The 26,894-nt window shown below is 35.7% G+C and overlaps 1 protein-coding gene across 1 annotated transcript in view; it reads left to right on the plus strand.

The window, feature by feature from the left end:
- Positions 1-26,894, plus strand: part of TMEM131 (transmembrane protein 131) — a 93,091-nt gene that overhangs the window by 48,489 nt on the left and 17,708 nt on the right. The window contains exons 7-29 of the mRNA XM_040055027.2: positions 55-177; positions 842-922; positions 3,511-3,661; positions 3,801-3,857; positions 4,539-4,600; positions 9,778-9,886; positions 11,740-11,848; positions 12,573-12,726; positions 12,828-12,998; positions 13,439-13,549; positions 13,636-13,770; positions 14,217-14,321; positions 15,638-15,724; positions 18,792-18,944; positions 19,100-19,175; positions 19,280-19,397; positions 20,905-21,043; positions 21,135-21,244; positions 21,621-21,687; positions 22,602-22,753; positions 24,007-24,149; positions 25,260-25,446; positions 26,518-26,703. Coding sequence (XP_039910961.2) covers positions 55-177; positions 842-922; positions 3,511-3,661; positions 3,801-3,857; positions 4,539-4,600; positions 9,778-9,886; positions 11,740-11,848; positions 12,573-12,726; positions 12,828-12,998; positions 13,439-13,549; positions 13,636-13,770; positions 14,217-14,321; positions 15,638-15,724; positions 18,792-18,944; positions 19,100-19,175; positions 19,280-19,397; positions 20,905-21,043; positions 21,135-21,244; positions 21,621-21,687; positions 22,602-22,753; positions 24,007-24,149; positions 25,260-25,446; positions 26,518-26,703 — 2,786 coding nt within the window. The remainder of the gene's footprint in view (positions 1-54; positions 178-841; positions 923-3,510; positions 3,662-3,800; positions 3,858-4,538; positions 4,601-9,777; positions 9,887-11,739; positions 11,849-12,572; positions 12,727-12,827; positions 12,999-13,438; positions 13,550-13,635; positions 13,771-14,216; positions 14,322-15,637; positions 15,725-18,791; positions 18,945-19,099; positions 19,176-19,279; positions 19,398-20,904; positions 21,044-21,134; positions 21,245-21,620; positions 21,688-22,601; positions 22,754-24,006; positions 24,150-25,259; positions 25,447-26,517; positions 26,704-26,894) is intronic.

Raw genomic sequence — 26,894 nt, forward strand, 5'->3', positions numbered from 1 at the left:
CTCTACAACAATGACATACAGCTACTTCAGTTTGTGTTTCTTTTTCTGAACCAGGTGTTTGGCATTGGAGTTCCAAACCCCTATCGATTGCGCCCATTTATTGGGGCCCGAGTTCCTGTAAATAGCAGTTTCTCTCCTATAATAAATATCCATAACCCTCACAGTGAACCTTTGCAGGTAAGCATAAGAGAAAAATCATTAAATGCTCGTTTATGGTATTAAACTGAGATGTTGTTTATTTTGGTACTTCTTAAAGTTTTGCTTGAACTTTAGAGCTATTTGAGGTCATGTCTTTCATATTGTAAGATTTTTTTTTTCCTGCTTGAATGCAAATCAGTTCTATACATTGTGGATTATAATTGCAATGCTCTTAATTTCATAAACTGAGGTTTTCCAGTGAAATTTCAGTTTATAAAATGGTTGTAATTCCTGAAAAATAAAGATTTAAACTTCACTGGTAATTAGGAAGAGTTCTGAAACAAACAAACAGATCTTTTAATCCAGTGATGTCTCTTAGCTTCGTTCTCTCTGGTTTGCATAAGGTGTTGTTTCAGTATACTCCATTATGTAATCTTGGAAAAACATCTTAGGTTCAGGCAGGATTGATATCTTTGCCTAAGCAAATTCTGATTCTCTTAAGTGATTCACAAACAGTGAAACACTCTAGAAAGCACATAAAGTGTAGCACTAGCAAATGGCTATATCAGGATTAAAGTGAATTTGTACGGTATTCCAGTGGTCAAATAGTCACTAACCTATGCCATTGCACATGATAATACCTGATAAGTAAACAGGATCCCTTTAAGGTTGAGTGTTAACATTTTCCTGTTATCCACCTCAGGTGGTAGAAGTGTATTCCAGTGGAGGTGATCTCCATTTAGAGCTTCCAACAGGCCAGCAGGGAGGTACAAGAAAGCTATGGGTGAGTAGCCATGTCTTGCAGCACTCATTGTACTTGCTTGGGAGGTTTCATTTTGTTATGAGCTTAGGCTTTGGGGTTTTTTTACTAACTTTGCATCTTATCATGTAAGGATTTACAATACCCCATAAAAATGGAAACAGTAACAGGGTCTGTTAATGCTATAGTAGTAGGAGTTGAATGAAAGATTTAACTAAGATAAGCCATATATATTGAGCTGTGCTGTTTTGAAATGTGAAGGATAAAATGATTCCCATTAAAATTAATTACACCTACCTGAGATTTCAGTCGTGGAGGCCTGTGAGCTGGATCTAACCCACAGAAAAAGTGTACATGCTTTTCTGTTTGGTTTGTTGGGTAGGGGTTTTTTAGTTGTCTTGGCTTTTTTGGTGTTGCTGTGGTTTTTTAACTTTAAGTCCTTCCTGCAAGTTACTATGAATGCACACATGGGTCAAAAATGAAGCTGAACAAACTTAGGGAAGAAAAATCTATTTTGAACTACTGAATAAAAAAGCAGTGTGTGTAGCTGAAGTAAATCCCTAGATCATGAGTTGAGAGTGGCTGGAAACTGTTCTGGAAAATATTCCTACATGCTTGCCCTGCGGCTACTCCCTACTCATCACATCTGCTGCTAGAGACAAGGTAGTGGGTTGGATGGACTTGTGGTCTGGCTCATTAGATCTGGTTTGAAGTAGCACATACTGTTATCTTTAAGTGAAATAAAATTTAGAAGCATCCCAAAGGTACAGTTCTTGGCTCCATGCTGCATGTCCAGCTAGATTCAAAATGTACTTTCCTTTTCAGTTAGAATTATTTGGTTTTTTGATGACTGGTTTTAGGTCTAGGAGAGACTTCAGAGCCATTGGGCTCCTAAGTTTGTCTCATGCTCAAGTGTATCATTATGGTAATGTGACAGTTATATTTCTTTTAAGAGGGTGAGTTTTTCCAAATGAGTTACAAAGGACAATCACAGTACTTAATTCTTGTCTTTTCTGGAGAAAGTCCCTTGGAATGGCAGTATTTTAGTTTTAGGTACAAAAGTTGCAAGGAAATAAGTATTAACACAGATCACAACATTTTAAAAAATGCAGCAGAAACAGATGCTGAGGGTTAGATGTTGAAATGAAAATGGATTTTAAAACATAAATATCTTAAGGTTTTGATACTGCTTTAGTCAAGTTGCATTGCTTCTAAAGATGGTCCCTTCCTAGTTGTCGGGAGAACTCAAGGGGGATGTTTTTCAGAGCATGAAGCTTTTCAGCTTCTCTTGGCCAGGTTGCCAGTTAAAGTAATGATGACTCACATGTGAAAGCTTTCAGTGTCTGGCAAGGACTAATCCTCTTGCTTCCTCTATCCATCCATTTTCATACCCATTGGTATGCATTTTCATATAACCATCGGTATTTCAAAACAATGAGGCAGCTTGAAGAAATCAAACCAGTAGGAAGAAACACACAGATACATCATTGTATTTGTTATGTCAGAAGCTGCACTGCAGTTAGAAAAAGCTTCGAAGTAGCAGCAATTACTTGAAATATGGTGATAATACTTTAACATATGGATATACATAATTGTATAAAATTGTTCTGATGCCAGATGAATGATTTGAATGATTGGATGGAGCAGTCTGCATATGCAGGAGTATTTTTTGATCTGACCAACTTTGGATCTCTAGCTACACATATGGAAGAGTCAGATCATATCCTTTGATACATTAACAAATGGCTGCATTATGTTGGGTCTGTGAAAACAGAAATTGAAATTTTCTTACTTTGATATTCAACAGTTATCAAAGAATATATCTGCAGTCATTGTGCCTCAGAGAATTTCCAGTCAAGGTTTTCATCTTCTATTTAAAAACAAAAACCTAGCACCCAACCAAAATTCCAATCCTCAGACATTCTGTAATGTGATGAGGAAGACAATCTGATGTTAGTATTTCAGCTGTAGTGCTGAAGTTATTCTTGTGCTGCAGCTGTGTCCAGAAAATACAGAAAGAGATGTCTTTCAAGCCTTGAATGCAGATTAGAACTGATAGAACGGGCAAGGTACAGAAACTAAAATTAATTTTGACTTTTTCCTGTAAATTACATGGTGTCTAATGAACATGGAGCTCCACAAGCTGCATGGAGTTATGCACTGTTTTCGTTTGTGTGTAGCACTGAAACTGTAGGGCTTGTGTCTGCTTTGGAGAATAAACATGTAGAATATGAAATGTCAATATTTGATATTACTGTCAACATTTTTTCTGACTATCTTTTGTTTATTGCGAGATTCTACTAATTTAGTCTACTGTCTTTACCACAAATTGAATACCTAAAATTTAGAATCATAGAATCGTTAACTTAATCAAATGGGGTATGGAAGTTCTGTTGCATATACCTAGTTTTATTCAGTGTCATATTAGGTGATTACAAGTACCCTTTATAAATTTAATGGTAATTTTAGTTATATGAAGCCTATCTCTTTCTGCTGTTGTAGCTTTTTCTCTTAACACAAATATACTCAATGCTTCTGTTGTAATTATTTGGTGTGACAGCTTTTTTTTCTAATTACTGTGCTCTCATACATGTGTTTTGATTATTTATCAGGAAATACCTCCCTATGAAACAAAAGGCGTGATGAGAGCCAGCTTTTCTTCAAGAGAAGCAGATAATCATACAGCCTTTATTAGAATAAAAACAAATGCCTCAGACACCACAGAAGTTATAATTCTGCCTGTTGAAGTTGAAGTTACAACAGGTTTGTGAAAGTGATTGGGGTTTTGTTGATTTTTGGGTTAGTTTTGTGTTTTGATTGGGGTTTTTTTTCAGTTATTCAAATTCGTTAACTGTTAGTATAATAAAATTTTAACTTTTTTTTTTTTTTTTTTTTTTTAAAGCACCAGGAATCTATTCATCAACAGAAATGCTAGATTTTGGTACACTGCGAACACAAGGTAAACCAAAGTATTTATCAGGAATAGGGTGGGGAGGGAAAAGCCCAGTTACCTTTGTACTGTTCAGGGTTGCTTGTGGAATGATGCTTTTAAAAAGACAATAGCAGGTTACAAAAGCAGGTTAAAACAGTGCATAGATGCAAGAGTACTTTGGGTGTGTACAAGCAAGCAGTAGTTTTCACACCAGGTTGTAAGTCCAGTAGTAAGGTTAATGTTACACAGTTGCACATGGCTTAATCTGAAAAGCATTTTAGTTAAATTAGTTTGTGAACTTGTGAAAATTTCATCACTTCTGGGTAAGTTAATGATTTTCAGACACGGGGAGAAGTGAAGGTGTGCAAAATTGATCAAATGTTTTATGAGAGGATCTTTTTTAATTGCCTGTAACACATTTGGGCTTAACATTTTACACTTACATTATATTGTTTAGTGATAAAAAAGTGTATATCAAAAATCATTCCTTAATGTGTTAGAAATATGAGTGGTAAGCTGAAGCATGTAGTATCTACTAATACAAAGAAATGCAGTTTGTGTTGTGTTGACTGCCCTGTCTTGTTAGTATAACTTTTTAACACTGAACAGTGGAGGTATATAAGAAACCAGCTAGTGTAAATGACTTTGTATAAGATTCACATGGTAAAATAGCCTAATAGACAGGTGTGTTTTTTTGTTCTTTAACAGATCTGCCAAAAATTTTAAATCTGCATTTATTAAATTCAGGAACAAAAGATGTGCCAATTACAGTAAGTTTAATTTCTTTCCACTTGGATTTACTTTTTCTTATAAAAATTCATCATTCATAGGTGCGCCATGTAGTGTTCAGAATTAGAAGCTAGGTGATATGTGACTGAAAATGTAACTTAATAGCAGAGCAAATAATTTTTCTGCATGATAAAATTAATTTGTGCCATAACCTCCTTTGAGTGCTCTGAACAGTGTTTTTAGGCTGTACCTTCAATATCTGAACCTTTGGAAGCTTTTATGCTTGAGAAGAGTAATTCCTGTTCAGCGATTGAGAGATTAGTACAGACTCTGTAAGATTCTTTGTCCTCATCATACACACATCACATTTACACATCAGTGTACAAAGTGGTTCCCTAACATAATTTTTTAGGATAAGTAAAGAGTAGCTTTGAAGAGCTGCCTGTAAAATTACCCTTTTTTTCTTGAGCTCATCTGCTTTGTTGCTTGAAATAGCAAAAAAAAAAAAAAAAAAAACCCCAAACACTCCAGGACCCTCCGCAGTAAGACCACTGGAGCTGAATGTGAAGTTCAGCCAGCTTCAGAATTCTAGCATTTGGATTTTCTACTTTCTGTTTTTATTTCAGAATTTTGGCACTAGTCTGGTAGTCTGCCTTTGTTCATTCATACCTTTTTCCTGTGTGATTTTTCTCATTGCCCACTATTTTTCTCACTTCTTCCTTCTCCCCTTCCTGTCTTCCTTTTCCAGATTTAGTTGTGTAGCTAGCTATACCTTGTCCCAGTGCACTTCAAAAAGTGTTGAAGTGTTGAAAAGAAACCAGAGGAGCCAGAAGAATGACTGAAGGATTGGCAAAGGTTCCTTACTGAGCTTTTGGAGATCATTTCTGTGTTTATAAAGCTTGAAGCTGTAACTATGGAGGAACAGTGTTTTAATAGTAGCCGATCTAGCAAAATCTTAGGATACTGGAAACTGAGGCTAAATTAATTTAAATTAGAAACAGGAAATATTTTTAGTGATGAAGATGAATTTTCACAGTAACAACAGACCATTGCAGTGCTTGCTAAGCTGTTATTCACTAATAATTTCATGACAAGAGAAACAGTATACTGCAAACAAGAGAAACTTAGAGTATAGTGCAAAAAGCTTTTAATTCATTGAGGTCTTGATACTTATTACATTAATGAGGTCAGGTGATCCTATAGGAATCCTGGCTTTGTAAGCTATAGCACAACTTGCATAGAGGGTTTTTATAAACCAAAAAGACCTGTATATGATTTTTGCATTGAGAGGATTGGTAAATTCAATAAATTATTTTTCCAGCTGTATTTGCATGTTTGTCTTCTTAGATTTGACAGCTTGCTTGGGGGTTTTTTGTTTGTTTGTTTGTGTTTTTTGTTCTTTTTTTTTTTTTTTTTTTAACTGTGTAATATACTTGCTGAGTACAATGCAAATAACCATATTTTCAGATCATCAGTGTAACTTCTAATACCTGGTAGTATAGTGCCTAATTCATACTCCTCCATTTAAAAAAAGACCCGAGCCTATCCTTGTTTTGTTTTGTTTTTGTTTTAAATCTATGATCTTCAGACTATGGGCTATAAACTGTAAATATTGACCTAATGGAAGACTGTCACTTGATAACCATTATACATGTAATGACAAAATTTTCCATATAAATTATTTTTTTACTGTGTATCAAAGCAGTTGATCTGGCATTTTTAAAACCTTTAGGACTCACTTTTGCAAGGAAAACTCTTACCACACAGGTCCAGATATGATAGGTTTTTAAGTGTATCACATGGCACATCAAGTCAGTTGTTCTTTTCATTAAGGGAGAGCTTTGTTGGGAAGTTTGTAACGTTTCTAGATTTTGAAGCACTGTGTGAATTTCTGCTGCTGTGCCAATTAGTGAATTTTAAAGTGTAACGAGTAAAGAATTTTTGGAAGGAGCTTGGTGAATAGCTTACTTCTAGGAAAGCTTGACAAATAGACTTCTGGCCCTTTACAGCTAGGGTTTAAAAGTAGTGAGACAGATCTGTGTGACAAATTTCATCTTAATGTCAGAAGAAAAGGCCAAGGCTATATTTAGCATATGTTTAAGCTGGATGCTGGAGGAACTAAATATCTTCAGGTCATCAGTGTGTGAGACACCGCTAATACTGTTGCCAGACTTGTGGTTGTTCTGCCTTCAAGTACTTAGTCATGCTGTGGTCCAACAAACTGGTTGAGGAAAATAAGAACAAGTAATTTTCTTTTTTGAGATTTAAAACTCCTTATATCTCCCTCATTTTGTAGGGTTTGTTCCACTGTTAAGGAGAATAATGCTTATTTCATGACTGCATAAGCTAGTCATGCTGCAACAATTAAGCCATTCTGTCAAAAAGCTGGTAAATGTAGATTGTTGAACACTTTATTTTATCCCTTTTCTCTAATGAAAATTTTGTATTTCCTTAAGGCACTTTAAGCCTGTTTGACTGCTAAAAGCAAAGGGACACTTCAAAACTTGGTCCTGTTCATGTTTGATGCATGAAGAACCAGGAACTTCAGGACGGCCTTAGTGAACCTGAATTGTATCAGTTTGAAAACAAAAGTGTTTGTACAAGGAAAGTGTTAAGTTCTGTCCCAGCTTTAGAATAGGGGCTAATTTCTCTTAGCAATCTGCAAGAAGTAGTTTTTTTCTGTGTTGTGTTTTCTTCTTTACATTTGGGCTCATGCTTCTCAAAATTATCAAGGTTTACAGTTCAGTAGTAGTTTGTTCTATGTTCTAGATGGCTCTTTATGGAGAAATTGAACTTTAATTAGTTAGGTGTTTCTCTGTTTAAACACAAGGCCAAGAAATTTTCGACAGTTGTGTCGAAAAGACACAATAAGACACGAAAAGACAATAAAACAGTTTATAGGTGATTCTGGTACTAATGGAACTAGTCTTGATGTGCTACCTATAGCCACAGAGCTTTTTTGTCTGTGCTAGGTGGGCAAGACAAACCTGCTAGGTTCAGGAGCCTTCTGACTGGTAAACAGTATAGACAAATATGTGCCAGTCTTCCAACCCATACTCTTTAGTTTATTAGAGTACATGTAGCCTAAGAGTCCTTAAACTTCAAAGTCTTTCTCAAGAACTGCAAAAGCACAAAGTTTTAGCCCCTCCTTTGTGTCTTTAGAACATTTAAGGCCTTAATTTTCTGCAGTTATGCTAAATATTGAGTGTGTCTTCACACAGCAGGGTCAGGAATCGTGAGTGGATCATTCTCCAGGAGAGCCATGTGTTACTGAAGCATGTCTATTTAAAATTATTCTTCCCCACGAAGTTACTGTTAGGAAATTGTCTGACAAAACTGGAGGTATTATGTTCTTGATGGAACTTGTTTTATATGTATTTTCAGGATGATTTTTAATGCATATTTCAGGACAGGTTTTACTTGAGCTTTATTTGAAATAAGTTGAAATTTGAGGAAAGTGGTGTTGAAGGGATTCTTAAGGATGTTTGGTTTTTCCTTAGTTGTCTTATATCTGTATTTCTCTTTATAGCGTGTAATCAAGCAACAAAGGGGAATGTGCATTATGTAGTCCAGAAATTTTCAACAAAACAGTGTAAATTCCTTCCTTAGCTAAATTCACCAGCTGTAGACATTTTGAGTAAATACACATAGGTTTATTACACTTGTGGTTTAAGAGATGCACATCTGAAACCTGCCATTTTTCTGGTAACAGTCCTTTTGAATATTTCCGGTTAGATTTACTAAATGAAATCAGCATTATTTCAAACCAGTAGTTAAAGAAAACATTTTGCATGAAAAGAACTTCTAAAAATGTGTATCATTTCTGTCATCCAGAAGTTGTGAACTTTACCACAGCTTTGATTTCTTCTGCTTTAAGAGGGTTTGTTGTTTTTTTTTTTTAAGACGTGTCAAGATTTCAGTTTTGTAGTGTGAATCTCATTAGAAGAAAATAGAGATAGTTAGTAATTGACTTATGGAGAGAAATACCAAATACCTGCACCCCATATATGCAGACATGGTGGTGGACAAAGGTCAGTGCTATAAATCCAAAATACAAAACTTCTGGTTGAGTTAATGGAGATTATTCATTGGGTGCAGGAGTAGTGCTGCTTGTTCCCACTAAGGATCTTGTGGTCTGCAGAACTTATTTATGCGCACTCTTATGGCTTTAATTTACAATCAAGGGCAGCTTGGCTTGGAAGAACTGTAATTGGTTTGTACAGCTAGCTGTCAGCCTTGCTCCTCCCTGACCAAGAAAGGCTCAGCTGCTTATTAAGCAGGTGCTAAACCTCTGCAGCCCAGCAGAAGGTAAGACAGCACTCATTTCAGTTTCCTTTAGTCAGCATCCTGTAATTTGCTGTGGCTTAACAGCTGCTGTGTGAGCAGCTGAGCTGTTCTTAAAGCAGGGGAAGACAGCTGGGGAGGAGGAATCATGGCAGCCATCCTAATTTTTAGCAAAACAAGAATAAGAGCGTTTAAATGCTTCCATGCCCAGTTTCTCCATGGAATATAGATAGAGAGTTTGCTAGCAACCTTTATAGAGTCTTCAGATGACATGGAACCCCTTATCCTGCTGCATAGCAATGAGTACCTCTACAAATCAGCTCTGGCTAATAACTGACACAATAGCTCTTCCAGTAATGCCCCTTTTGCCTTTAGTTTCAAACAGTAACCCTCAGATGGAAGGGGTGACCTTGTAAAGTGTTAGTGTAGAGCAAGTGTCATCACAGATCTACAAAATGTTTCTCGATACGGTTAGTTTTTTTCTCTGCAGACATAGCATGGGATTAGAGACGAGAGATGTCTGTATCCTCTCTGGTAGTTGCACAAGTCAGTTAACAGCTTCGTTAGTGAGTGCACCAGAAACAAATAGCCTAGCTATTGTAGCCCTGCAGCATTAAGAATAAAAATTAAATCTTAATTTAAATAAGGTTTGTTTTCTATTTTATTAATAAGTTGCTGGCCATACTGCCATGTAATTCAGCATCCCCATGGAGAACTCACTGTTACCACTTTCCCATATGTTGACTGAGTAATTTGTAGGACTCGAAAAAAATTCTAAAACCACTTGTAATGCTGCTTTGTTATAGGAAAGACAGTCCTGTAAGAACTTGGCCAAAATTAGTCACAGTTTTATCACTGTGAAAGACAACATGCTATGAAGCCTTCATGTAACAATGATAAATTTACAGGTGCTTCGTATTTTGGTTGTTTGCAGAGTGTTAGACCTACACCACAGAATGAAGCTATAACAGTACATTTCAAGCCCGTTACGTTAAAAGCCTCTGAAAGTAAATATACCAAAGTTGCAAGCATTAGCTTTGATGGTAAGTACTGTTCCTCTCTTCTTAGAATTTGTTAAGTGCTTCTGAAAACTTACTGAAGTTTCATTGATTATTTTCACTCTCTTAACAAAACACTTTTTTTAATTTTGAGAAGAAAACGGGATTTTCCTACCTGGAAAGGGTTTTACAGTTCTTCTGAACTTCAGTTATTTCTGAAACTATTGTCTTTGTTCGTGATCAACAAGTATCTTAGACTGGTAAATACAGATGAGAAGAGAAGGTATCCTTAATTTTTCTAATAAACATATCTGTATTGTTACGTTAAGACACTGATTATTTAAAAGTAATTTTATTTTAAACAGATACTTGTTTTTGAGAAATCCTAATAAATGAGATAACACATACAAGTTACTCCTGAGGAAATTTCAGTTAGGCACAAGAAGAAAATTTTTCACAATGAAAACAATCAGCCATTGAAATAATCTCCCCAAGAAGGGGTGGATTCTGTCATGTTGGGCACTTTAAGATCAGTCTGGCCTGCGTGCTGAGACATTTTGTTTAAACTACTTCTGCCAGGAGAGGTTGGCCCGAGTGGTCTTTGAGGTCTCTTTCCAATCTGATATTCTCTGATTTTTCTCCTACATAATGTGACTTTAAATACTACGCTGACATTTTGTAGAAAGGCACCTCTGTTTTTGTAGAGATCTTAATCAACTTTTAGAATGGTGGGGCTACTCAGATGTTACTGCTTTAAGATACTTGTTGGTGCTGTAAATCTTTCTGCTTGTATTGCTTAAAAATGGAATCTTATGCATGCAATAGTTGTGGTAGACGTGATTTTAGAAGTTGCATGGATAAAGAGGAGTGGATTGATTTTTATTATCATTTATGGATTAGCACTTTAGAAATTTAATAGCTCATGGTTTCTAAAACAAGTGAAGTATGTTTTAGCTTATAAATCTGAAAGAGATGAATTCTGCCAACCTGAGGTGATAATCCATTCAGATTTTGAAGCTGGTGGGAATTGTTATATGAGGACCTACTGGCTAACATATGGTACATCTCAGAAGAAATGGTGGTTCCTGGGAAAAATACCAGTTGCGCTGCTTAATGTCTTTAAGGAATTGACTTGATGAATTCTTATCTGTGAAGCAGCCAGCCCTAAACACTTGCAATTTCAGCTGTCCTAATTACATGCAGGGGCTTTAGGGGCTTGGTGGCTTCTCTTAATTAGTGTCTGAATACCTTGATTTTCTTTGGCACTATTGCTACCAGGCTCACATTGCTCATTCTGTGATCTTGGAGCAGACCTGTGAGCATCACTCTTGGTGCTTGTGTAGTTTGGGTTCTTAGATGGATTCTACTTCTCTTTTTGCAATGTTTAGCTTGTCTTTCATTTCTTCATTGTTAAGAAGTTTTTGGATTTCTGGACCAAAGTTCTTCTCAGCTAGTAGTTCTAAGTGAGGGGTCCAGCAGTCTCAGGCTTCTGTTCTCTTAGGGGAGGGATAGTTTTATTCCATATTCTTAGTGGAGAGTTAATTCATCTGGGAGCCAAATTATCCTCTGGACATGTTCAAGTTATTCATATGACAGCAACAATCAGGCTTCCCTACTGTAGAAAAGCTTACTAAATCAGACAGGTCATCTAAGTGGTGTTCAATGGGAAGAATTCAGAATTGGGATCTCTTGCTTCATAGACTTTACACTGTATCAGTTTGCTTATTGCAATTTCCTTAACTTTTCCTTCCATGATAATTAATTTCTGGGCTTTTTCCACTTTTTTCCTTCCATGAAAATTAATTTCTGGTCTAGCTCTGTGGTTTTACTCCTCCACTCATTCTAGTCTAACTTAGTTTGTCAGCTTTAACAAACTTCTTATATTCTTGTGTGTACAGCATCAAAAGCAAAAAGAGCATCACAGTCTTCTGGGAAAATAACTGTTAAAGCAAAAGAGAAGAGCTATTCCAAACTTGAAATACCATATCAAGCAGAAGTGTTGGATGGGTAAGCTTCCAGTAACTGAACATAGTTCAAAGACTAAATGCTCTAAATTAGAAGGGAATATTCTTGTTTTTTAACAAGTGGATGAGGTAGTCTTAGCCATTCATAAGTTAATTTCAGGGCTTGAGTTAAAATTGACCTTAGTGAGTTGTTTTTAAGAGCAGAAAACTGAAAACTCATCTGAAGACTCCAGATGAGACATTTTAAAAATGCAGTATTGGAAATACTTCTGCTTTTGTATTTGCTATTCTATTGCTATGTGAAGTAAGGGTAGAGAAAATACTTTTGGATTTTAAGCAAAATTTTGGAAGAATTCTCAGTGTTTCCTTGGGTTTTGTTACTTATTTACAAAGTATGTCTAAGTTGACTTTAAAAACACTTTGAATGAGGTGCTATTTTATCAAAAGAACTGGTGGAATATTTTAAAGGTAAATACCTATCAGAAATTTTGTGCTGCAGACACATGATTTGACTAATAATAAATATACATGATTTGCAAGTTATCTTAATACTTCAGCACTTGTTTTTAGTCCTCCTATTATTCTGAATTACATATTTTCTTACTTGAATTACTTAGTTATTAATGTCCCTGTAGTGCTGATACAGTTTCAGCATGCAGTGGGGTATGTACCCTTTTTGCTGTTTGAAATAATGAGTTTCAGTCTTTGTGTAAGGAAAACACTTTGAGGAAAGTCTTTGTTTTCTTTACACTGTTTTCTTTTAATAGTTATTTAGGATTTGATCATGCTGCCACACTCTTTCACATCCGTGACAGTGCTGCTGATTCTGTGGAAAGATTGATCTATCTGACAAACACGTTCAGTTTTGCAGTCCTTATACATGATGTCGTGTTACCAGATGAAGCAAAACCAATGTTTAAAGTAAGTCCCATTTCAGTGAATGCTTTTACCTGTTAGTAAATGCTTAAATGTTATGAACTTTGTTCAGTTGTAACCTTGGTCTTCATTTTTCACTGATCTAGGTCCAGAACTTCAGTAAACCAGTCTTAATTCCACCCAATGAATCCAGATATATTTTTACACTTCATTTTATGCCTTCCACATCATCTGTTCACGTAGATAACAATATCCTGCTTATCACCAATGCTTCTAAATTTCACCTACCTGTCCGAGCGTACACAGGATTTCTAGATGTAAGTTTCTGGGGTGGTTTTGGGGGTTTTTTGTTTGTTTGTTTTTGGTTGGTGGTGTGTTTTGGGTTTTTTTGGTTGTTGTGGTTTTTTTGTTTGTTTGTTTTGTTTGTTTTGTTTTTGTTTTGTTTGTTTTGGGTTTTTTTGTTTTGTGGGGATTTTTTGGGGGGGTTGGTTTTTTGGGGGGGGTTGGCAACTTCTGTCTAATTAGAGGCAGACTTCATAGGACTCTTTAATTCTTTACTCTGCTATGGTGTCTGCTGAAAAATTCTTTTTTGTTCCCTTTAAATCTTTAGTTTTACATAGGAAATTTTTTAATGTAGAATTTTGAGATTGTCATGGTAGTGTCGTATTAAAGTTATTAATGTGGTTTTTAATGAGCTTAGAGTTTGAGCACACTTTATATTTTATTTATGCTAAAATACTTCTATCAATCTTTCTAGTACTTTGTACTGTCTCCAAAAACTGAGGAGCGATTTATAGATTTTGGCATATTGAGTGCATCAGAAGCTACCAGCATTTTATTTGCAGTCATCAACAGCAATCCAATAGAGGTGAGGATGCATTTATTTTTAGTTTATCATTTAAAAAATTTACATCAGTGTTGTTACTGAAAACAGTACTTTTTGTTCTTTTTAAGCTGGCTATAAAAAGTTGGCATATTATAGGGGATGGTTTGACCGTAGAACTTCTAACAACTGAAAAGGGAAACAGAACAACAATAATTGCAAACCACCACGAATTACAAAATGCTACTGCATCCGATCAGTCTTCAGTAAGTAAACCTTTGAATCCATTGATTAAAGATAGATATAGAAGGGGAGAAAAGAGACAAACCTTTGGAACTCCTTTCAGTTTCATTTTAGCAGGGGAGAGATAATTCTTAATTTTTGTCTGAACTTGAGTATGATAAAGCATGTAGGCTTTGTAAGTTTATTTTAAGGAGCAGCCTCATATTCAAATTGCTGTTTCTGAAGTTTACCCTTTGCAAATCTAAGCAATCTCGATACCCTTAGATGATGTTCATCATTAATCTGGGATGAGTGGAAATTTATCACCATAAGCAATAGATAACTTTTGTGTTAGTCTCTTATGTATGTGAACTCTTTGTTTATCACTGACAGTGGTAAATGGATTAATTAAATGGATTTTGAGTCTGGTTTTAGTGGAATTTCTCTTTGTTTAATGGAATCCATTGCTGACCTTTTCTACTATGTGCAGGTGATCCTTGCATCAGGCTATTATGCAGTGTTCAGAGTAAATCTAATAGCAAAAGAACTGGAAGGAATCCATGATGGAGCTGTACAAATCACGACAGATTATGAGGTATATTTATTGTATAATAAATGGGTGTTGCCCAAAAGATCTGTGTAGTTTTAAAGTGTTGTATTAGTGGACAGACTGTAGCATGAGGGAGAAGTTGAGTTTGGAGGGGAACTCCAGACGTCAGGTTATCTTTGCAAGTTAACCCTGCATCATACAACAGGAATGTTCCTTATGCTGTTACTATGATTTTCATCCAGCTTTCAGAAATATCCATTTAAAATCTGACTTAATGCTTTGTGGTTTGGGTTCTTCAGTGACATGACACATCCTCAGAGCATCAGTGTGTGGATCTCAGGCTGTATCATGCACTGACAATGTGCTTCTCCACACATTATCAGTTACTGCAACTGAGCTGTAATATCAGCCTTTTTTTGTCAAAACACAATGTGAAAGCTGTTTTGGAGAGTCAGAGAATCATTAAGATTTGAAAAGACTGGATACCACCATGCCCACTAAACCATACTGCAGTTCACCACAGTTTGCTGAAACAGAATCCTTGCACTGATTATTATGGGAGGGAATAACCTGATGCCTCAACTTCATATGCCTTGTTTTTGCAGGAGACAGTCTAATAAATAATGCAACCTGTATTTAATATCTTCGTGTGAAATATGGAAAAAAACCCCCCAAATGTAACTCTGTGCTTATGAAGTCAGGAAATTATATCACTGATTGTATGGTTCTGATGGTGCTACAGGAAGTGGGAAATTCCCAACTTCTGCCAGTTTTCAGAGATTTTAAGCTTTGTTTAGTGTATCCACACATGTGTGTGACCCTTCAGTTACAGATTCTGAAGCATTTTATTTTCTTGATTTTTACAAATTATTCTACTTGTGTTGATATTTGAATCTCATTGCCATCCCTTCCATGCTATTTTTTCTATGTGTATCTCAAGGTATTACAATAACAGCATGGTTCAGGAAGTTTGGTATATCTTCTTCCCTCATTTATTTCAAAGATGTTAGCCTCCTGTTTTCCAACAAAACATTCAAACGAGACCTGTATAATACCCCATTGAGGAGCTTGTGTTTTCAGTATGCTTTTCTATTCCATGTAGAAAAGAACTGAGGATGGCTGATTAAAGGGGTGCTTTCTGACAGTATGGAGTGACTGTTCAGAATATGATGATGGGTTGGAATCTTAATTCATGTCTCCATGTTTTAAATGTCTATGTAATCCTAGACTACATTAATTGTAGAATTTCAGGGGTTTGTTATTCTGTGCGGTTTAAAAGTGGAAGAGGCATTTAAAGGCTGGAAATGAATGGGATTATTCAAAATTTTTCTTGGTTGGTTTGTTTGTTTGTTTTTGTCCAGATTTTAACTATACCAGTGAAGGCTGTGATTGCTGTAGGCTCATTGACCTGCTCCCCACAACATGTTTTGCTTCCACCTTCTTTTCCGGTAAGAGACTTGTAGAGGATTAAATGTTTACTTGCTGTGTTTTTTCTTCATATACCCTTTTCAAGGGAGACAGACCACTGTCCTGAATTCTATGTCAAATTGCTGGAGATATTGTGCTGCTGAACTATTACTATCAGTTTGTCATTATTTGGGAGGTTGTTTGGGATTTTTCCACCTTATGTTCCAAGCATGAGTTGTCCCTACACCTCCTCAAAAGCCCACTTGAATGAGATCTTGAAATACTCATGTAATGGGATAGATCTCATCAGAGGAAGATAGGTCAGTCAGCAGGACTTCAGTGAATGTTTGCTGCAATTGCCACATGTTCTGTCTTCCATCTCATATGTCACAAATTCTTCTGAAGTCTTTTGCTACTCTTGAGGTCAAACAGTCACGCCTGCAGTTGCAAAGATCACTAGTTGTTTTTTATCTTTAAGGTGTAATTTTTTTTTTACTATATAGCCTCACCATTATATGGATACTCAATACACTGAGTGCCACATCTAGAACTTCATTATGAACTGCTTCATATGCTTTTGATAAGTTAAAATAGCTTAAAGATCCACTTCCCTTTCATTCACTGGAAATAAAGCAGTTTGTATTCTCTATCTGTATCTACTAGAATTATTAGAAAATATTATTATCATGACTATTATGATGAAAAAGAATTTATGTGAAGGATGTCCCTTTTGAGTGCCACATCAAAATATTTTGTACCATGTTGGACCATAAAGAAGTAATATGTTTTTAATCTCTTGAGTTTGTTCTAGGTGAAGTGGCTGGAGAACTTTTCAGTATTTCATAGTAATAAGTCCACAATCTTACCAGCTTTTGGGGGGCCTCTGTTTTGTTTGTGATTTTTTTGTTTTGGTTTTGCAGTTTTGGAGGGGGGGTGTTTTGTTTATTTCCGTTCGTTTTATTTTGTTTTGGCAGATACTACTTCTTATAGCTTCCTTGCTATCATTAGCTTCCTTCCTTGTTATCATTAGCTGTCATTCTTTCTCTTCCCTAGATTACTGTGATTTTTGTCTTCACGCTCTTTCTTGTAATGTTTTCAGACAATTATTCATTCAGGGGATCTTTAGCCTCTTGCATTTTGTTTGGGAGTATGGATTCAGATGTAATTATCACCTTTGACAAGATTATAGACTATTCACTGTGTTAAAGCCCCAAGCTTTTCAGAGCAGTCAGCTTCACTTACTACTTCCACTAGTTGAGCACTTAGCATTTTTTATATTTGAAAACATTAACAGCAGACTTACTTTTACTTTTTCTTGGATTCATTTCAAACTAAACTTACGCTCACTGAATCCACGCTACTCTTGCATTTCTTCTGTAATGCCTTTATTACTTACAAAAATAAGGCTAAAATAGCGTCAGTTCTTTTTGTTTTAGTGTACGGTAGAGAAACTTGACAGCTACACCATCCAGGAATAACTAGGTGCTACTATTTTAGTAACACATGCTTTTCAGTTCATACTTAGGATGTAATTCTCCTGCAGCTGCCTGGTTCCCAGAGCTGTCTGTCTGTTTATAATTTTAGTGTATTTGTACCTAAGTGTGATTTCTGGTATTCTGTTGAAGGTTGTCAGCAATACACTGACAGTGTATACAGGCCTTGTAAAGGTCAGTGTCTTGATTTAAACAAATCTTTGCTGTGTTGACTTCTGCTTCATAGTGTCATCTTCACCTCACAGTGCCACCTCTTAACTCTTCCCCGATCAAAGCTCATACTTGCTAAATGGCGTTGTTGTTTTTCTTATTACTGCTGAACATTTTTTTTCCCCTTGTCTGTTGATTCATGTCTAAATGCTATGTAAAGGTTTTAGTAAAATACTATTTATTTGCTCTAGACACTTTAACAAACCTGTATCTTGTCCCATGGGTGACAGTTGGTTTCTCAAAGGAATCCACAGATGAAGCTCAGACATACCTCCTAATTCAGTTTAACAGAACCGTACCATTAAGGATTTATTCTTGTCGTTTCTTTCCCTCTGCAATTACTACTATTGAGACTGTTGCAATATGTGACTGATTCTTGAGGCCACAGTCAAATTCTGAACCTGCAAAAGACCTCTCCCATGTCTCCACTTAAACATTGAGAATTTTTTTATAAAGTATTTATTTAAGGGGAACAAGAAAAACATGTTAATTAAAAGATAGTCTTGGATATTTATATTTGCTCATACTGATTTTTTTTTTTTTAGTGTAAATCTGAAGTCTACCCACCAGTCCCAAGTTGCACTTTTCTTCTGCTTTTGTTTCTATTATTTGTTTCCTCTATACGTATCAGGGTTGGGTGTTGAGGTGATGCCTTGAGGCATCAGAGGTGAGATGTAAAACATGACCACAGAATCACTGATTTACAACTGAGGCAGGGGTAGAGCTTTGAGCATTGTAACGATTTCGATCATGACAATTAAACTACATTTTCTGTGCTTAAAAGGTAAAATAATGTTTTACTCAGAAATGGAGGCAGGCTGTAAAGATATGGGGAAAAAACTTCCTTTTTTCTTCTTAAATGTAGTTCTGGTGTGTAGTGTCTTAATTGCATTTGGGAGCAGGAAGGAGAATTTTAAAAGCTCTCTGTCATCTCTAGTTTTTGTAATTATACCTTCCCTTTACTCTTCCTTTCCGATTATTTCTAATTAATAGCAACTAATTACTATTTCTAATTGTTAGCAGTGATCTTTTACAAAATGATTGTTTCCCTTTAGTAATAGGAGGCGCAACAAACTGAAGTTTTCTCTTGCCTTTCCTCTTCTCATCCCTTTTTTTATCATGATTTGATTAAGTGGAGCTGTTGTTCTACCTCTTCCAAAATACTTCAGGTGTTATTAATTTTCAAAGAAGGCTGAACTGTGTTTGGAAGCAGATGGTGGAAAAAATTCAACTTCACAGAAACTTACTATCTTGAAATGTTGCAAATGGTATTTCTTTATGATGGCATAGTTAAAATCTCAATTTAACATTTCAGCAGTGCTGAAATGGTCTTTGCCAGCCTGCATAAATACATACATATGCTAGGGAAAAATCCCACAGACTTTTTTCCTTTTATTTTCTTTAGGGGAAAGTAGTTCACCAGAGCCTGAACATTATGAACTCCTTTTCTCAGAAAGTGAAAATACAACACATACGGTCCCTGTCAGAAGATGTAAGGTTTTATTATAAGAGGCTAAGAAGTAATAAAGAAGATTTAGAGCCAGGAAAAAAATCAAAGGTTTGTTTATGTCTTATTTCTAAACGTTTATAAGTTCTCTTTTCTATATAGCATATGTTAGGTTTCTGTGTTCAACAGAAATCTTCCTTTTTTTTTTCTTCAGTCATTAGATTTACTGTGCTGTTTAACTGATTGGCTCTTAACGTGTTTTGCAGATTGCAAATATTTATTTTGATCCTGGTTTACAATGTGGAGATCATTGTTATGTAGGATTGCCTTTTCTATCTAAATGTAAGTAAAGTTCAACTTTATAATGAAAAGCATTTAAAATAAGTTTTCTTTTCTCCTTAAGTAATGATTTTGCTTGAAGATTTATAAGAACACATTTCTTACAGCGGAATCTAAAGTTCAGCACAGCATAGCAATGCAAGAAGATGCATGGGATTCTGACTGGGATTTGCATGAGAATTTATTCAAAGAATGGACAGAAATAAAAGAGAATTCAAGCCATAGGTAAGTGTTTTTTTCCTGTTGTTTGCTCAGGCCTTAAGTCAGTAAAAATTCTGTGATATGTGTGCTGTGATAGAATACAAAGCTCCTTAATATTGCTGTGCTCTTTGAGAGGAGGCCAAGAGGAATTGCTTGGCCTTCCTTGCAAAACCTTTAAAGAGAACGTTTTAAAAGTTAAAAAACAGTAATAATTTGCTCAAATTAAAGAAAGCACTGTAAGTTACTATTCACTGAGTTGCTGGAGTTCATGAAAAGATTGTAACAGCAAGGCAGTCTCTACTCTGCAAATTTCCAAAACCAGATTATACTGATTGTTCAGTATCTCTGCTTCAACTGTTTTAAAACAGTATCCTCAATATCCCTTCTAAGATTTCATAAGGTTTTCTCTTATTACTATACTGGGATTTTTGCATTTCAGTGAATTACAAAATTTTCTTGTATTTCACCTTGAAAAGATTAATGGTTGCTACTTAATATTTAGAAAAGTTAAACTCTGTAGACTGCTACATACCTTTTAAACATCTGCCTTCTCATACATAAAGTTGATTTAATCTCAAAGAGACACGAGTTAACATAAATAGCAAGTGTGTGTCTGTGTTTTGTGTTGATAGCATCCAGATTACCCTTTCAAAAAAGGTATGTGAAGAAACAAAACGTATGTATGCAGCTAAATAGAATAACAAAATTCACTTCTGTGAATTTTTTATCACGTTATCACTTCTGTGTTATAACGGTGATAGATTGTTAACTCCTGGGAAAATATGTTCTAAACAAAATCCTCTATTTAGTCATACCAGTAGCTTTCAAGAATCTTCTATCCCCTACAGTAAGAGAACAATAACAGAGAATGCTACTAAATATTAAGGAACAGTTCTAGCTTGAATTTACAATGGTTTAATATTATTTATTATAATATATTTTAAAGTATTTAATACTTTTAAAGAGAGTTAAGATTACCCAGTTGTCCAAAGGATCATTCAGGGAAAGGAGAGACAACTTCTGAAAACAGAGGGGTTGGACATTGGGAATTTCTCCAAAATATTTCTCTGGGTTTGAAGCCTAGTATTTCATCTGTTTTGCTGACTGGACAACTCAGTACTTTTAGTTTAGTTTCAGTTCATGCTGGAGAGCTTGTAGGAGATGGAGACCCAAGTCTGTTGTGGAGGTTGTTTAGTAGCAAAGAACTTAATTAACTGATGGAAATAGTGGCTAGCACCAAGTATGACTTGTTCAGATTTGCTTTAGGTTTATTGGACAGGTGTGCAGGCACAGTCTGTGTATCCATTGCATTTAGTGTAGATGTACTGATTTACTGTATGTGTGCAGGCAAAATACATTTTCTAGATTGTGGATACTATATTGGAATTTTTCCTTCCTAGTGTTTGTACCTTTGCAAATCATCAAATATGTTTTGGGTTATTTTTCTTACTGATCTGAATTTCAGTTATATTCTCAAAATTTGTTTCACATTTGCAAAATATAAAAGTGAGTTTTATAATTGTTTCTCCAGACTGAATGCTGTATTTGAAGTAGACACAGATCTTCAGAAGGATGTTCGATTGAAAATTACAGCAGAAATGTCCTGGCCTTCCATCCTTAGTTCACCACGCCGTCTAAACTTCCCTCTTACCAACACAAACAGCTCCTCAGTAAGTTATTTTTGTGAAAGTGTCATTTTAACAGGTGTTTCTAATTGCATTAATGGTAATGTAAACTTATAAAAAAATTCTCTCTGAATAGGAAGAAGAAATTTTTCTAGAAAATCCAGCTGATGCTCCTGTGTATATTCAGTTTCTTCCAGTAGCTCTGTATTCTAACCCATCCACTTTTGTTGATAAGCTGTTAGAACGGTAAGTGTTGTGGAATCCTTGGGATGTTCTCACTCAGCAGAAAAAATGTGTTTTACAAGGAAAGATATGTGTGATATGGCAGTTGTGTTGGTAGTTAGTATTGGCCTCTAAAATTTGAATCATTAGGCCAGCTGAGAAGTGACTCTATTGCCATTGAACACACTTCTGTATTTTTAACTGAGCTAAAGTGTGTTTACATTTCTTCCTTAACTTGATGTAAAACGGGGGGGAAAATAAGAAAAAAAAAAATCAGGTCATGCTTTCAGCTGCATATTGGGCTACCATAGATAGTTGATTAGTGGTAAAATCCGTAAATGCAAGTATGTCATTACCTTCCCTGATCGGTGAGAAAGAAAAAATTGCAATTTCATTTCAGGTTTAATTTGAGTAAACCAACTAATTTCAATCAGAAGACTCTAGAGTTCCAGGTCTTCAGAAATTGTGTAAGTATTTCAATTCATTCTTGATAATTTTAAATTCAGGTATTGTAATGTTTTAATAATTGTTCAGTCATATATGTCTTCAAGTTTAGGTATTAGTGTGGAAAATGTAACATAAATGTAATCTGTTGGATATCAGGAAATTGGGAAAAGAAATATTTCTTCAAATGTAATTAAAAACGTGTCACTTTTTCTGTATGCTCACATAAAGCAACTGTGGAAGTTACAGGAGATCTATTTTCTTATTCTCTTATTGACAGGATTATTTTCTTCAGCGTAGTGGTTACTAGTTCTAAAATTAGCAAAGAATTGATTATTCCATTGCTTTGTTGGTTCTTTAAAGTGATTTGAGTATTGTGGATTACTTTTAAGTGTGTGATTTTTCATATGGAGCATGCCACATTCTAAGGACTTCTTTTTTTATCTGACTTTCCCCCTCCATTTGCAGTTTGTTTTAGATTACCATTCGATGCTTATTCAGTGTCTGAAGACAAATGGCAAACTCAAAAAAATGGCTTGAGTAGGTCTTCTGTTTTGTTTGCTGAACAATGGAAAATTCCAAGGAGAAAAAATATTCCAGAATGGCTTGATACTAATTTAGTGTTCAAAATATATATGTAACAACTTCTGATCTTTTTATTCCACTAGAACTTTATGAATCTTCATGGGTGAAGTTTAGCTCAGTTCTGATTTGTTGTGTTGTTCTGCTTCTCCATTAACATGAGCGGTTTACTAAGAAGTAGGGAAATTCTTGGCTATCAGAGTTTCTGATTAAAAAAACCAGAATATATCATTGAGTAATATCCTTTTTTTAGGACAAGACCAATATTTTAGCTAAAATAATACTGTTTCTATCAAATACATGTAAAGATGTCCTATTTTTTAAAGCGTTGCTTTGTTTTCCCCACCCTCTTAAGGTCCAACCCCTACAAACCACTGTGGGACTTACAAAGGGCCTGGCTCGTCATTCCATTTTAAGTCTAATATTAAAACCTGGTGAGAGAAAGTCTGTCAAAGTAAAGTTCACTCCAGTTCTTAATAAAACTGTATCATCATTGATTGTTATCAGGTAAGAGTGATATTTCTAAAATACGTGTGAGTTTTTCTCTGTTTTTCTATTTATATATAAGATCATACTTGTGATCAGCTGTCAAGAAACTATTGCTTTTACAAGAATGATTGTAGAATCCTATGTGTCTGCAGAAATTTAATGTAAATGTAATTGTGACATGTCTTAGAGTATTTTAGCTGTATTCAGTACATATTCAGTAATAAAAATATATAGGCCACTGTTATACTTACCACAGAATCACAGAAGGACTTGGTTTGGAAGGGGCCTTTAAAAGTCATTAATCCAACCCCCCTGCAATGACCAGGGACATCTTCAGGTTTCTTAAAGCCCTGTCAAACCTCACCTTGAATGTTTCCAGGGATGGGGCATCTACCACCTCACTGGGCAATCTGTTCCAGTGTTTCAGTACCCTCACTGTAATTTTTTTTTCCCTCTATCTAATCTGGATCCCACCCTGTTTTAGTTTTAAAACCATCATTCCTTTTCCTGTCAATACAGAGCCTAATAAAAAATTTGTCCCCATCTTTCTTATGGGCTCCCTTTAAGTACTGGAGCTCCTGTATGGTCAGCAGGAGACTCTCTCTTATCTAGGCTGAATAATCCCAATTCTCTCAGCCTCTCCTCATAGCAGAGGTGCTCCATCCCTCTGATCATTGTGGTGCCTCTCATCCGGACTTGCTCCAACAGCTCAGTGTCCTTCCTGTGCTGGGGACGCCAGAGCTGGGTGCAGCCCTCCTGGTGGGGTCTCACCAGAGCAGAGCAGAGGGGCAGAATCCCCTCCCTGGCCCTGCTGGCCGTGCTGCTTTGGATGCAGCCCAGGACACGTTTGGCTTTCCGGGTTGTGAGTGTGCATTGCTGGGTCATGTCCAGCCTCTCACCCACCACTACATGGAGACTTGATTTCTTGAAAGAAGGGTCTGGTTAGAGATGCCCTTTGCCAGATCAAGCTATAATGCAAGTTCAGTCTTTCTAATAAAGAGCATTGAGTTCGCTTTTGTAGCGGGTGTGATGCCTTAGTAAGAGATACAGATTTTAACTAGTATTTCACTGGGGTTTGTATTTGTATGTTATGTTGTGATTTCTTAGAGTTTTGTCTTGCAAACACTACGTTTGGGACCCCTGCTCATAATGTGGGGAATTAGCTGTGGGACAGATCATATTTTTGTTCTCCAGATTTGGGATATAGACACATAGTCTATAGAGAAGCTTTTATGAATGTTTCCCCTCTTCCTTTTTTTTTTTTCCCACAGAAATAATTTGACTGTAGTAGATGCCATAATGGTAGAAGGACAAGGAACAACTGAGAGCTTGAAGGTTGCAGGCAAACCTCCTGGTCCAGGAAATTCATTACGCTTTAAAATCACAGAAGCATTATTAAAAGACTGTTCAGAAAGTGAGTACTTCTTGAGCTTATATGCTGAATAGAAAAGAAATCATATTTTATGTGCAGAACTTGAAATGTGTGGAAATATTTTTCCCCTCTTCTAATGACCCAGAAATTCAGCTACTTTATTTAGGCAGAATACAAAATACATTATGTTTTTTTGTTTTAACATGAGAACTAGGAAAGAAAACAGAAGCTCTTTGTCTACTTAAATTCAAGATAGAGGAGAGAAAGACCTTACCATATTTACTAGCAAAATCTCTAGTGCCTAAATTTAATACAAATTGGATCATGTGTGTAACTTCCTGTGTACTTCTTTTCTTCACACCTTCATAATCTTCAAGCACATAGCCATTGGGGAAAAAAAGTTGCGCATGTTCCTTGATGAAAATTAAATCCCAGCCAGATTCTACTCTGAGATCAGAGAGAGGTTTTCTGCTCTGTGGCCTTGGGCTTGCTTCTGAGAGGAGAACTAAGAGTACCTATATTATCTAAGAAACTGGTAAAAGAATTTTAGTTATATCTGGTATTAAAATCTACTTTGCTACTTCGCAGTTTTCCAGACATTTCTAAGTGCCATGTTAATTATTATCTGAGATTATTCTGCTTTTTGTGAGGGATGAGTAAGAAAACTTGAAGTAAAGCTTATACCTAAGCTTATGCCTAAGCTTTTACCTGTTGTGGTTAGGAATTTTTTTTTATTAATAAGATATATGTAGTTAAGCCATGGATTTTTATTTTTAAGACACACAAAAAAAAGAAACAAAAAAACGTTTTAATTCTTCTCTTGCTGGGACTGTTCACAGAATACCACAACATTGACAGTACATCAAAGAACTTTGCAGCTTAGGTGATTTCTTTGTGGGGCAGCAGTGCTGTCAGAGGTTAGGGGGTTTGTGGTTTTTTCCTGATGAGTTAGAGGCTCTGGAATTGTACTAGTGCCCTACCTTGACAGTGATGGGAATCTGGCTGCAGAGATGTTCCTGCCAGTTAATTTCCATGGACATTGCTTGTCTCTCTTATGCTGTAATACTGACAGAACTCTCTTCTGCTGTAAAATATGAATGTAGTGAAGGATATCTGCTTAGCATAACACTAACCACTGCTTTTCATTTCCAGAAATGAAATACAAAGAACCGAATTTCACACTGAGAAGAACATTTAAAGTGGAAAATACAGGGCAGCTGCAGATTAATGTGAAAACAATGGAAATCAGCGGCTACACATGTGAAGGATATGGATTTAAAGTAGTTAACTGTCAGGAATTTGCACTAAGTGCCAATGCTTCTAAAGACATTGTCATATTGTAAGTCTTCTTTCTTACATCTAAATGGAGTGTTACACTTGGAATTTTAATTTTGTTTCAGAGGAAAAGTCTCTTGGTTAATTTCTGATGGCTTTTTACTGAAGTTTTGAGTGTACAATGTTATACAACTGTGACATTTTATCCCTCTTCTTGCAAACACTATTTGATTTTTCATTATACCATGTTTTTATGACTGACTGCAGTATTAGTTCTATTACTATCCAGTAAGTATAACTTGCTGCGTTGGAATAATGTTACTATATGGGGTTATATAAATTTCCCTCATTTAACTTGTGAATGCAAATGGGACCTAGACCTGCATATGGTTTTGGTGCATTGCAGTATGTATAAGAGAGCCTTTGGTCCAAGGATTTTTATAGTAATGCACATTATTTTAGTCTTGAGTGTTTTGTCTGTTGCCTTAATGACTATGGTTGTGTAGTTCTATCATTTTTTATTGTAAAAAAATCTCTGCACCAAACTGATCTTTTGACAGTGCTTTGTTGTAAAGTTAACTATTCAGAAAATGGTGTCTAAAAAGTTCAGAAGTTGTTTCTGTTCTGCAGGTGGATGTATGAAATATTGCTGCAGTGATATAGTATTTCACTAGTATTTCTGCTTAGTCTTTGTGATGAGACTATTATGTAGTGGTGATGTTTTTGAAAAGTCAGGTTTGTGACTCAAAGGTGAAGTGTTTAAAAATTTATAGCTCACGTAGTAGTTGGTTCCATTACTTACTTAGACCTGCTGTTACATGTTTACTGCATTCATACCTTTATTGACAGGTGTGGTAAAACCTTATTTTCAGGTATTATAAACCTTATTTTCAGGTATTATAACTTCATATGGTAACTCAGGAGTAATCTAGAATCAGATGTATTAAGCAAAGATGTTAATGAACGTAGTCAAAAATGTCTTGAGGTATTTGAAAGATAACATAAGTATTTTTAGGCTGTGTGGTAATTGATGGAGTTGAATTAAGGGTTTTTTAATTTGTAATTTATGAGTTATAAAAAATTGCCTTTGTGCTGTTCATATGAAAAGCTCTAACGTGCTTTATGTTGCTTCCAGGTTTACACCAGATTTCACTGCTTCCAGAGTTATACGTGAATTAAAATTCATCACTGCAGGAGGCTCTGAATTTGTATTTATCTTGAATGCATCGCTTCCATATCACATGTTGGCAACGTGTGCAGAAGCACTGCCCAGGCCCAACTGGGAGTTGGCACTGTACATAATCATCTCAGGAATAATGAGGTTGTGTGTGTGTTTCTTCCTACTGCTGTATGATGGGCACAAATTGCCACTGCTCAAGTATGGGTTACAGAAAAACACATGGGTATTCAGCACATGATCTAATTGTAAAATAAAATAGCCTGAAAGGTGATCAAATTGATAAACACTCCTATAGTGAGTGTGAACTGTTTAAGGCAGAGGAGTACTGACTT

This window comes from Hirundo rustica, chromosome 2 (genome assembly GCF_015227805.2).
Source record: "Hirundo rustica isolate bHirRus1 chromosome 2, bHirRus1.pri.v3, whole genome shotgun sequence".
NCBI classification, from domain to species: Eukaryota; Metazoa; Chordata; class Aves; order Passeriformes; family Hirundinidae; genus Hirundo; species Hirundo rustica.